This window comes from Trachurus trachurus, assembly GCF_905171665.1.
Source record: "Trachurus trachurus genome assembly, chromosome: 21".
Taxonomy (NCBI): Eukaryota; Metazoa; Chordata; class Actinopteri; order Carangiformes; family Carangidae; genus Trachurus; species Trachurus trachurus.
This window is the reverse complement of record NC_139899.1, coordinates 26324995-26338289: the sequence shown is the minus strand read 5'-3', so window position 1 is coordinate 26338289 and position 13295 is coordinate 26324995. Positions and strand designations below refer to the sequence as shown.

Below are 13295 nucleotides of genomic sequence, written 5' to 3'. Positions count from 1 at the left end.
ATTTTTTATGCTACATGTACATTAAACTGGCACAATAGTAATTAAAACAGTCCTAGTCTTACCATTCTCAACCACAACAGTTGACTCAGCATTCCTCATCAAATTTAGGAGCCCTGTGCTCGGTATAAGTCCATGGCTTGCAGTGAAGGGTCAGAGTTGACCACGGCCTGGCCCGCCACCTTGAGACAAAAAACAATTTTAATGACTCCTGCCTACACAACTCACCAACATCATGTGTAACTGATAAGTATACTTACTCTTGGGAGATTTGCTAGCAGAGGCACCTCTTTCTCCTGCAGTCTTTCCCTGAATGGTCTTCAACCCCCATGCAAGGTATCCAGAACCACTCTCTGGATCGTAGTAATGTTCCTGTGTAATTAAATACATGGAGACTGACTATGCTATCAACATTTCTAAGGGCAATTAAGTGTGTTGTAAGGACCCTTTTACTTACATATCCATGTTGTGAATATGGGTCTTCCAGGTATGGAAACAGAGCAACTATCCCCTGGGCGTACATCACCCTGACATTTTTAGGGGGGGATGTCCTAATGTATGAATTCAATGATGACAATCACTCAATTGGACACAATTAAAAACAATTCAATACTAACAATGTTTCTTTAGAGCCTACATGTATGATTCTTACCCATGTGTTTGAATCATCTCAGCAGCAAGTATGTTTATCATCTGTCTTCTGGAGGCATCTTTCAGGGATTTGGTTTTTGCATACTCTTGCATGATGTGTTCACCCCCAGGCTTTGTTGTCAGGATTTTTTCAATCAACTTAAATGAAAACAAAATATAAAGTCAGAAATGTTTGAACAAATGAATGAATGAACAAAATCCAGATTAAATTTAACAACAATGTCCACTACCCACCTCTTTTGCCTCATAGTTTATGTGGCATGGCCTTTTAGGTTGACTTAGGTTGATGATGACAGAGAAGCATCTGTGCATTAATGAATATGAACAAAACAGAAGCATATTAAATAGAACTGTTATTACTCCCAACTTTTAATATGAACACATTTGTGAATGGTTAGTGATTACCGAGTTTTTCATTGCTCAACATGACTCGGAAGGTTCCAGGTGACTCTTTCACTATTTCTTCAAAGACCTCTCCGTCCACTTCTGTGTCAGATTGGTCATATACCTTCATATCTGGCTGCCTACCTTCTGGTATGTTAAATTTTAGGCAAACTGAAGCAAAGGAAGGAAAGGGAAAAGAATGTTACAGTAACAAGACCATTTCCTTCTGATGAGAATCAAAACCATAACTAAGTGGAGTGAGCCTCATTTCTTCACAAAATGCTGTCGAGTTGAAAACTTAAGTCAGTAGGTTATTCCATGCATTTAAAGGCACAGCAGAAACAGTTATGAACTCAGAGGAATCGTTTATGATAAATTAGGTGTATTAACTAAGTAAAAGGTTGTGATATTGTGTTATCCTGATGTACTAACCTTCTTTCATGAAGGCATCCAATGTTAGGTCAGACAGCCTAACATACTTCTGGTCCCCACCGAATGACACACGCAGCAGCATATTCTATTAAAATAAACAAAGGTTAAAAAAATGACAACCAAGAAAAAACAGTTGAACAAAGAGTTACCCACGTGCTTACATTGTTCCATAACCTACTTACCAACGACGGTCCTCCTTTTACACTCACATCTGCTTGATTACTGTGAACAACAAGGCAAAGTTGACATAGTTGAGTTGTGATAAACAAATCAAAATATTTATTATGTATTGAATGAATGCTGCATTCTGATTGGTCAACATGTTTCTTGTCAAGTGTAACACAGAGTGAGTCGGTCGTTTTGGAGAAATAAACCCTCAGGGTGAATGTAAAACCCGACCAGAAATGCACAACTTTAAGTCACAATTTTAGCTCCATTCCTCAGTGAGAGCTAGCAACAGTAGGCTAACTGGCATGCAACTTTGCTGTCTTTGTGTAATTTTTATGGCACCACTTCGGTAACTTCAGAAAATGGCTAACTGACTAACTGACCGTTTGAGTCGTCTAGTATTGAGGCCACAGGGAGAGGGAGGGGGGCTAGATCGTTGCGGTATCGCGGTATGCTAATCGCTAAGCTAACCGCGAATTAGCTTGACGCTAATTCGCGGTTAGCATACTAGTAAACAATAACACAAAACGTTACCCTAAAACAGACAGCTTGTATTTGTGTGTACCCACATTGAGGAAAAACACACACATTTAACGGTGCAGCAGCAGCTTAACTCACCGAGAAATGTCGAACTTCTGAACTGCTAAGTTAGCAAGTTGCTAACGTTAGTTGTATGGGACATGACAGCCATTCAACAGAGGAATGGGCAATGCCAACACGTTCTCAATCAACATTTATAAACCGATACAACTGTGTTCAAGTGGAAAACAATTATTAAACGATATTAGGAACACCAGCATGTTCATGATGTTACTTACCCGACCATGGCATGACTCCAGACCTGCTCCAGACTAACCGTCAATGTGCTGCAGCAGCCAGAGTGTTAAAGATGTCACTCTGTAGAGTTTAAGTTACACTGCATGTCTACAGGAGTTAACACTGACTTTTAACTACTACTCTAGAGTGGGTTTACTCTCCATATAGTTATAAATACTCTATCTAGGTTAAAATAGGTTGACTCTGAAATATTGACACCCCATTTTTTACTGTGTATCTGAATATTTATGTATGTCTCAATCGTTTTGTCTTCTGTCTTTATATGTTCTGTGTTTCATCTCGGCTATATTGTAAATGAGGTTGCTCCTCAATATATCTCCGAGTTTAAATAAAGGTTATGAATGAACTAGAAAAAGCATTTCCAAGAATGGAAATGGTGTGACTGCTGATAGCAACTGAACGCTGTTGCAGAATTAGCAAATAGTGCAAGCAGTGATCACCATACAAATGTTTGACCAAGGTCGGAATCGAACCCACAACCTCATGGTCATTAGACTTCCACTCTGCCTCTAGGCCACAGTGCACACACAGTTGCAGAGACTGTTGTCTGTTAATGATCTGCACACTGTCAACATCAAGAAAGCTTGAGAGTCAAGCTTGAATGACTTAGAATGAAAATTTCTGTGAATTTCAGGCTGAGAGCAGCAGTTTCAACATGAAGCAAGTTATCAGAAGTCAACAGAGGACAACTGGGAAAATAATTCACTATAATTGTTGTTGAGGCAAGATTTGAACCAGCAACCTTCAGGTCTCCAGACCAGCAAGCTAACCACTAGGCTACAGACAGAGACAGTATGTGAGGGGTAAAGAAAACCTTTGATACAATGAGCTTTATACTATGAGGAATCAAAGACTGTCCAATGACAGCTGAATAATTGGAATCAAAAGTCAAGCAATGATGTGAAATGACTAAGGCAGGAATCAAACCCATGACCATATGATCACTAAACCTTTACTCTGCCACTCGGCTACAGAGAGCACACTGCTTTCAAGACTGTTGTCATTCATTGTAATGTGATGATGTGCTGCAAACTGGTATAAGTAATCAAGGAGATAACAAACACCTGTAACCAATTGAAGGCGGGGGAGGAGAGCAGAATTCAACATAACATAACAAGAGTTCTTCCCTTGGATTCGAACCAGTGATCTTAGGGTTGGCAAGCAGCCACCCTAACCCCTACACTACAGTGGAGTTGTGAAGAAGACTGTTGTCTGTTAATGATCTGCACACTGTCAACATCTAAAAAGTTAAATATTTGAAAAAGTATAAATAGTATAAAAGAGAAAAATAATAGCAATATTGTCCTGAAAAAGCTGCACGTTTTGATATATGAATTGTTGAAATAGCACAAAGTATGAAGGACTAGAAGAAGACCGTAAAAAGGCGGAAGAAAATGGCCAAACAGAAGAACAATAGTGTGACTGCTTCAGCAGTCACACTAATTAAAAAGCACTTAACAGCAAGTTACAAAGTTGAGCTCCTTCTCCTGCTGCTGTGAAAAAAATACATTGAGCTGAATGAGAGCAGAGAGCTCCCTGGCTGCATTTAAAAAATATTTTAAATTATTATCTAAGTCTCTTTGCATTTTTGACCAGAATTTTAGCCAGAAGACAAGTGTGGCTACAAAACTGGAGAAAATAATTTGTCTAGAGTTTAATTTGTGGCCGTGCTGACAGTTTAGCCAGAAAAACTCTAGAATGTTTTTTTGCCTCTCTCCACTCTGGCACCACTCTGGCTCTGCTCGTTAGACGCAATACACACCAATTATAAAGCTGAAAAAAATCAGAAAAAGTTAAATATTTTAAAAAGTATAAAGAGTTAAAAAGAGAAAAGTAATGCCAATAAAGTCCAGAAAAAGCTGCACGTTTTGATATATGAATTGTTGAAATAGCACAAAGTATGAAGGACTAGAAGAAGACCGTAAAAAGGCGGAAGAAAATGGCCAAACAGAAGAACAATAGTGTGACTGCTCACACTAATGAATGAATGAATGTCTCCTCCACAGACTCGTTGCTATGGCAGCAGGCGGCCAGCAGCCGGGAGGAGTGCGTTCAGATCGACTCTCTGATCCCCGGAGGTCACTATCAGTTCAGGGTCAGAGCCTCCAACCGCTGGGGGGTCGGCCCCCCGTCCGAGCCCTCCAACATGGTCACTCTGCCCAGCAGCAGTAAGTCAGCGATGTCAGAATAAACATGAAGCGATCGGCTCTAATCAGTCTAAATCCTGGAGAGTTGATGTGTTGATCTGTGTGTGTGTCCAGACTCGGGCTGCGACGGGACGGGGATCCAGTGGAAAGAAAACTTTGACTCGAGCTTCACTGAGATCTCCGAGATTGGAAGGTGAAGTGACTATATTTCAGTCCAGATGTTGACTGCTGTTACAGATGTTGCAGTTGCTTTTGGGGGTTTTAATCGAAGTTTTGCTGCTTTTTCAGGGGACGATTTTCAGTGGTGAGGAAGTGTCTCAACAAGTCGACAAAGAAAGAGGTAAAGACGAGATTCTTCTGTTGTTCACTTTTCATTTTATGTATTGGAGGGGGTTTAGTGTTTTTATTGCTGTTTTTTTCTTTAGAGTAATGTTCATATGTAATTTAACAAAAGTCTTATTTGCTAAATAAGCTTATTTTCATATTTGTAATGTATGCATTAAGGGTAATAGTTATTTTAATATGTTAATCTGAAATGTATGTTGCAGTGAATTCATTTTTTTTGTTCCATATGTTGAAAAGGTACCAAATTATTAAGATTTTTAAAATTATTTAGGTGTCTTCTGTGTGTATTTGGTGTTTTCTTTTACGGTGACATTTATTTGTAAGTTATAAGTTAGTTCTCTTGTTTTTGTTTTCAGGTTAAGGAAGTTACAGATTTTTTAAAGTATATTTCTAGTGCAGTAAATACAGCATGAGGGAAATGCAGGCTCTCACAGACATATTCCATATTTAGGCAAATTTCTTTTCTCTAAATATAATATGTGAAGATTTTTTTGCAAGATATGTGATTTTTGTATTATTGTTCATTATCTATATCTATCTCTTGTAGGTTGCAGTGAAGTACGTGAGTAAGAAGATGCAGAAGAAGGAGCAGGTGGCTCACGAGGCCGACATCCTGCAGCATGTACAGAATCACCAGGTGGTGGCGCTGTTGGACACCTACGAGTCTCCAACCTCCCTGATGCTGATCCTGGAGCTGTAAGTCTGAACAAGTCAATGCATCTTTAAACCTGAATCTCCTTACTGTAATGCAGTAACACTGAACTATTTGAAAGTAGCTAAGAACCAGCTGGATAACAAAGCTGCAAGAAATATGACATAAAAGTTACGACCGTACTTTTTTAGGCATATAACATATAATTTTCTGCTACCAAACTGCACCTCTGCCTTCATCCTGCTAACATGTAGAATGATCTGTAGCCATCATCTAAAGCAATGATTCCCAACCCCACCAGGGGGCCCCAAAGTTATTGCAAGTAGGCGATCAAATCATTTTCAAAATAGTATGATTTTGTGGAAAAAATAAAAATGTAATAACATAAAAATAGGGGAGATGGTAACACTTTTTCGTCTTAGCTCCTATAACTTGCAGAGTGTTCATGGTCGGGCTCTCCAATTTTGACAAAGTCTCCTCATTTGTCTGCTACATATAGCAATGCCTTAAACTTCTCAGGGACTGTGGAGCTTCCTACTTGTCCCCCCCGCCTTCAGTTCAGTCCTGAATGTTCTATCTTTATCATTAAAATAAAACAGTGCTCTGAGAACGCATCATTTGGCTTCGGACATTTTTGACATATTCAAGTGGGCCCTGAGTTGGAAAAGGCTTTGAACCACTGATCTGACGTCTTGTGTGACTGTGTCTCCGTCAGGCTGGAGGACGGGCGGCTGCTCGACTACCTGGTCGCCCACGACGAGCTGATGGAGGAGAAGGTGGCGTTCTTCATCAGAGAAACGCTGGAGGCTCTGCAGCATCTTCACACCTGCAGGGTGGCTCACCTGGACCTCAAGGTGAGCACCGACTCAACGCCGAAGTCTTCGAGAGGAGGCCCGGGAAATTAGCAATTTTTTTGGTTGATTAGACAATTTCTTTTATATTTTTTTCATTGACTGATTCATGTTTAGAATAAAAATGTCAATTTGAACAGCTTGTATGCATGATTATCATGCAATTGACACACATTGTTGATATGTAATCATGTTTTTATCCGGTGTAACTGGATGTGATTATAAATGGCAGTGGCAGGCCACCCTATAATCACTGTACCTTGCACCTTGTTTACAATAAAAACATGAATACATGAACCTGTGCATTTAAATAGCTTAGTATTGAATGCACAATAACAAGGTGTGTTTATGGCACTATCCGAATTTAATATAAAACACAATTTTAATTTTATTTTATATAATCTATAGGCAAGGCAAGGCAATTTTATTTGTACAGCCCATTTTTACAAACAGTTTGTCTCAAAGGGCTTTACATGGCATCATAACAACATCATCTGCCCTTAGACCCTCACATCGACTGAGGAAAAACTCCCGGGAAAACCCTTTTAACAGGGAAAAATTGGAGTCTATATAGTCCCTGCTCATCTCTCCATTAGTTTGGGGGTCCTTGGGCCAAAAAACTTAAAGGGGACATAATGTAAATATCACAGGCATGTAGATCTGCAATTTTCAGGCTCCTGAGGTTGAAATAATAGGCTACATGTGGTTTTATGAGCTGTTACCTCAGTTGTCATCCAATGATGGCATTAGTTTTTAGGTTACTTACGTAAAAATAACGTAAGTAACCTACCAAACTATGTCACATATAGGCTACTTTAATTTGTGGACAGGGGGCATAATATGTCTCCTTTAAATATATGGGTTATAATATGATGTCCCATTGTGGGACATATCAATCCTTACTTATCCTTACAATCCTTTCCTTAATCCACTGACTGACCCACCTCCTGTCTCCCCTCCCCTCCAGCCGGAGAACATCATGGTGGACCTCCACGCTCCGACTCCGGCCGTGAAGCTGGTTGACTTCGGGGACGCGGTGCAGCTCTCCTCCGCCCACCGCCGCTACGTCCACCTGCTGCTCGGGAACCCGGAGTTCGCCGCTCCGGAGCTCATCCGCGGGACCCCGGTGTCCGTGGCCACCGACCTGTGGAGCGTGGGCGTGCTGGCCTACGTCCTGCTCAGCGGCGTGTCCCCCTTTCTGGACGAGTCTCCCGAGGAAACCTGCGTCAACATCTGCCGCCTGGACTTCTGCTTCCCGGACGAGTACTTCCGGGACGTGAGCCAGGCGGCGCGGGACTTCGTGTCCTCGGTGCTGCTGCAGGACCAGCGCAAGAGGCCGAGCGCCACCTCGTGTCTGCAGCACCCGTGGGTGGGCCGCGGGGGCGCGCACGGAGGGGACCACTCCAAGACGCCCCTGGACACCACGCGGTTGGCCACGTTCATCGACCGGCGGAGGCAGCTGCACGACGTCCGGCCCATTACCAATATCAAAGGGCTGGTGAGCAGCAGCATGGGCAACACACTGTGACGGGATCAGATCAATAACAATATCAATATCAATCAATCCACCACCTGTGACCACCAATAACAACAGTACAATATGTTTTAAACAGTTATAGCCTATCTTAAAGCAGAAGTAAGCGGAATATTTGTGTTAATATAAGTCTTAAATAGTTATATCTTCCGACATCAATCACTAACATAGTGTGTTTGGTCCGAAACACGTGGAGTCTGTCAGTCACTCTGCTCTGCTGTAAGCCGAGGAGAAAACTTTCCTTGTATCCTACAACCTTTATCCAATGAGGAGAGAGAACGGCATAAAGGGGCGGTCCTCTCTGTGTGTGCAGCCAAGGGATGCGCGTGAATGTGGTGACGTAGGGACGAGGGCGGGGACTGCTAACTCCATCAGCTGACAGGAAGTTAGCCAAAACGACCGGATCGCTTACTTCTGCTTTAAACAGTTATCCTTAGTAATTATTGGTTTGACAGGAGAAGAGGAAAAGGAGTCGGTGCCTGCGGTAGCTATGAGATTTAACTATCTGTCACCTCCAGACCAAACCTTTACAAGCAGAAACAAATCATCAAATCTTCTGGAAGTTAAAGAAATATTTGATTATTGATCATTAATAAGTCATCAGGTCTTTGTTCACCTCGCTAACATCTAGATGCCCCAGGCAGGAGAACCCAAAGATCTCAATCGAAGAAGTTGAGAATCAAAAACGACCACTGTGAGCAAGGACAGGACGACCGACAACGGATTTGGTTCTGTTCACATTGAAGTATTTATTTTTTAACAGGGGGAAAAATATATTTATCAAAGGCACCTGTCCTGCATGTTTAAACCCAGTGTGGAGCAGCTAATTGTTGTTTTATCCCAATGCTCTGGCCTCAGGGACCTCATTGTACCAACTGGCCGTTGAATCTGTGCAGCATCTTACCAGCCATGCTCAGTGAAAGGTTAACTTTTGGCCACTAAGGGTCTTTAGCCTGACTATCAAAGAGCCGGTCCCTGATAATAATCATCATACACTGTGACAGATGTGCTAGTGATGTGTTTGAAGTCAATCAATTAAAAGATCATAAGAAGATTAAAGAGTCTGGATGGAAATCAGACGGATTGCCATTAGAGATCAATGTGTTAGAGAGTAGCTAGAAAACATGACGTCCTCTCATGTTGGTGCTTTAGTGAGTAACTGACAGGATTGAGACTGAACCTCGGACCATCGTTAGTCTGTAGCTTAACTGTCCAAAATAAAATAATAATTAGGAGTAGGCTATAGTGAGTGTGAGGAATAGGAATTTCAACAAAGCCATTTTTTAGAGACTGTTGTAGAAAACGTCCGTAAATGTGTTTATACGTTTCGTCCACGAGGGTTCAGACTAGAGACCTGACGGGATGAGAGCTACTGTAGACGATGAGTTGTTGAGGATCGTTGTTGGTCACTGGTGGGAACTTTGTTCACACGGAAAAAAAACCAAACAAAGCTGAAGAGTAAAGATCCTAAAGTGTCTCCGACTCCTACACAGCAGCAAAGACGAAGACAAAGAAGCCACTAGGACCTTAACGGACGCTCTTGTTCTTCTTTATCCGTCCGTTTGGTACAAAGTGTGTCAGGATGTCCGACGGAGCTACATGTATGAACTTTAACTGCGATCTAACCTGACACATGAAGTGATGTTGGACTGGATGCCACATCATCAGCACTGGACGTTGCTGTGAAACCTTTAAATTATTGAATGTTTATTTATTTCATGACGGAGGTTGAATGACGACCGACCGACCGACCGACCGACCGATCTGGAGCGATCCGGTCTGTAACATAAGACGATTAAATATTAAAACCCAAACACACTGAGCTGAGGCGACGTCACATCGTAGTGAACTGCTGGAGTTTACATCAAACTGTGCTGAACTGATCTGTGTCAAATACAATGAACTGCTTCGCTTCAGGAAAAAAACAAAAACTGAGGACTCTCTGCAGGACTTACCGCAGGATTCCTGAAGAACTGAACACACTACTATTTGTTTGTATCTCTGTTTACAAAATGAAAAAACAACTTGCTTAGGTAGTTTACAAACCAGTAGAATAATCAGGGAGAACCTGCATGTAAAATAAACCACCAGGGACGGGTTAGAAACCAGGTTAGATCATCATCATCATCATCATCATCATCAGTCTGTTTCTACTGTAGAACTAATACCAGAGACATTTGGTGTGTGTAGGTGGGAGATGAACTCCACCCTGAGACTCTTTTTGTCTGTACATTCGTCTCCCAGACCGACGCTGTGTAGGTAAATCACCAACTGTTTGGATGTGTTTGGATCTCATTCATTTGGCTTGTAAAAAGAAAAAGAAAAAGAAAAAACAACTACAACCTGTGTGGCTGCAGACCTGTTGTTGGATTTAGTGTCTGACAGAGGAGTTTGTTTCGTTCGTCCTGTTTCTATCGATGAATGTAATTTCTTGTAGAATGTGTTCTGACATTACAAGTGCTGTCCTCTGCTTTCACCAAATGCTGTCAAAGCCCTCACCCCTCCCTCCCTCCATCCCTCCCTCCCTCCCTCTTGCTATTTTGCATCCTCCAATTCCAAACCAATAAGCATTTAGCGAACTACAATGGTAAGCATTTATTTTCCTGGAGGTTCGGATGCAGACTGGTGCAAATCGAAGCAACCCACTGTTCGGTATAGAAGCAATTCACCGATCATCGATGTCTACAACAACAATATCCATACAAAGTCTGCAGCTGTAATACAGTAGTCTGTGTTTAGATCTATTCAGGTACCACTGAGTGCTGTTCATCCTCTCAACAGGGGCTCTGCATCCTTTGGACACGTCAAAGTAATCCTTCAAGTCGAGGTTTTAGGTAAGAAACATCCAGGAGACACAGTCATCTGAGCAATAGGACAGCAAGGACACTGGTTTTGCAGTCAGTTTGCTCTTTGAGGGACTTCAAGACAATCGGGATTCGCTGGAAGAAACTAATCCCCACTCTCAAGTCTCACACATGTATGTAGGCCTACATTACATCCTAACTACATCCTAACTTGATAAGGCTTCAGGCTATAAACTAACAATCTGTTGGTTTGTTTAAACAATGAGAAAGGACGTTCCAGTCAGTCCAGCACTGAATTAAATGAGTCAAAAACACATCTGAGGTCTCTGGTTCACATGTGTAGGCTACAGTACAACTACTTCCCTCACCCACCTGTAGGCTCAGTTAACAAGGCAGATATCCAATCACGACTCTATACAGTCAGGACAGGAGGCTGTGTTGACTCTCCAGCTGCATGTTTTGTGGTGTTTGACCAAACCAGGACAATGAGCCGTGACTGGGACTGGAGCCCCTCTGTAATAAAGTCATTGTCAAACATGACCAAGGTTTTAAGAGACACTGAGTCGAACATCATCGGCGAAGGAATTCACACCTGTCTCTGTCTGTTTTGAGTATGTTGATCATATCCAGATATATTGTAGATATTATTCATGTAGAAATGTTGATATAAATGCACCTGAGATCCATTAAAAAAATGTCAATCAAAGCTCCTCCTCCTCCTCCTCCTCCTCCTTGGAGGTTTTGTACCGGTGTTGCGTTCACAGACCAGAGAACAAGGACAAAACAAAGAGTTGTGAACCTGCATGTCTGCGCAACCTGCTAACAGACGAGTCCTGCTGCTGCTGCTGCAGACCGACCTTCATCTCCCAAGAGTTCAAGTCCAAGTCCAAGGAGCCCAGCGCCGTCGATTCAGTCCCAGTCCCCACAATGCATCTGTCATGGCTTGGGGAGCCACGTAGCTCCGTGGTGGCTTCACCCTGTTGTTGTTGAATGCTCCTCCACGCTGTTTCCTGACCGTGTGTCCATGCTGAGCTTTTGTCCATAGAGAAACGTTACTTATGCTGATGGCTTCGTGTGGCTGTGTGAAGCAGCACACTCCTGTATAGGCTGCCTCTTCTTACCCCGTACAACCTGCTGGTTTGTTACTCTTTACTAATAAAGAACCTGCTTGTTTGTATCTCTGCCTTTTCACTGTGTCATTCTCTGAAACTACTGTTTAAAGGTTGTTGTTTTTTTCAGTGTGTGTGTGACCCTTCTGGTTTATAACATAACCTCTTAGATTTGTTGGTGTTGAAATCCACGTAGATCTTCGAAAATAAGCAACATGATAATTACTCAAGACTTTATAAACTTCTTGCTGCTTGTGTAAAAGAGGTTATTTTTGTATTTCATAACCAAAGCAGGAAACCGTCTCCAGGTAAATTTATTTTCAGATAGAAAACTGCAGATTTGACCTTGAGTGTGGCCCACCCAGACCAAATTAGCATGCTAGAGTCTGAAAAAAAAGAGGGGACAGAGAAACTGAACGCTTTTTTCCCAATTCAGTATAGCAGACAGGTACAAAATGTCATTTGATCATAAGGCATAATGGCTTTAAGTTATCTGAAGGAAAGTGCATAGATAAGCAGGAATCAAGCCAAGAAGAGGCTTTTTAAGATAACAGCCAAAAGAAATTAGATTTATCTGGAGAGAATTCAACTGGAAGAATATGGTCAGATTTTTTATAACTCAAAAGATTAAGAAAGGGGTGATGTCTATTCAGCAGCCATGGTCATATATTCTGGTCCTGCCAAAAGTTAAAAGGATACTGGGACAAAATATGGAGGGGTTTACAAAAAATAATAGGATATGAGATACCAAAAACATGTAAGATACTCTACTTGGGGAATCTAACACAAGATATAATACAAAAAGAGCCAGTAAAAAAACAATTACCAGAATGTGGTACAAAGTAGACCCCCGACTGAGGAGCAGTGGATGTGCGCTGTGGAAGAGATTTTTGTAATGGAGAAAATCACACATAAACTGAGACTACAAGAGACACAATTTGAGGATTAATGTGAAAAATGGACTAATTACATAAGACGAGAAGAGGACACCACCATTGCCAATTAACAATAAGGATATTGATATAAGGATGAGTGTTTAACCATGTAGCCTATGTATGATATGCCCTGACACTGTAATTGTTGAAAGAAAATATTTATAATAATATAATATAATTAATAAATAATGATTTTCTCAGTTATATAAGATTATTACATTAATTTAAAAAATATTATAATAAAAAACATTGCCTAGTAAGACCACCAGAGGAAGCTGTGGTTTCATTCAGGTTTTCTCAGGCGGCCGTGAACGTGAACCAGTGAACGCCACTTGCGCGGTGACGTCACGTGACAAACGCAAAAACTGACGCGACGACGTCGATTCAAGAAACTAAAAGAAGAAAAAAATAGATTACACACATAAAAAACATAACTGGTATTAATAATA

General features: G+C 41.5%; 1 protein-coding gene across 4 annotated transcripts in view; it reads left to right on the top strand.

The window, feature by feature from the left end:
* Positions 1-8162, top strand: part of kalrna (kalirin RhoGEF kinase a) — a gene marked incomplete at its 5' end in the record, with an annotated part of 198281 nt that extends 190119 nt beyond the window's left edge. For all 4 annotated transcript variants that reach the window (XM_083997143.1, XM_083997144.1, XM_083997142.1 and 1 more), the window contains 6 exons: positions 4476-4637; positions 4731-4809; positions 4905-4956; positions 5509-5657; positions 6329-6467; positions 7432-8162. In XM_083997143.1, the coding sequence (XP_083853269.1) occupies positions 4476-4637; positions 4731-4809; positions 4905-4956; positions 5509-5657; positions 6329-6467; positions 7432-7992 (1142 nt within the window). In that variant the 3' untranslated portion in view covers positions 7993-8162. The remainder of the gene's footprint in view (positions 1-4475; positions 4638-4730; positions 4810-4904; positions 4957-5508; positions 5658-6328; positions 6468-7431) is intronic.
* Between the last annotated feature and the right edge of the window lie 5133 nt (positions 8163-13295).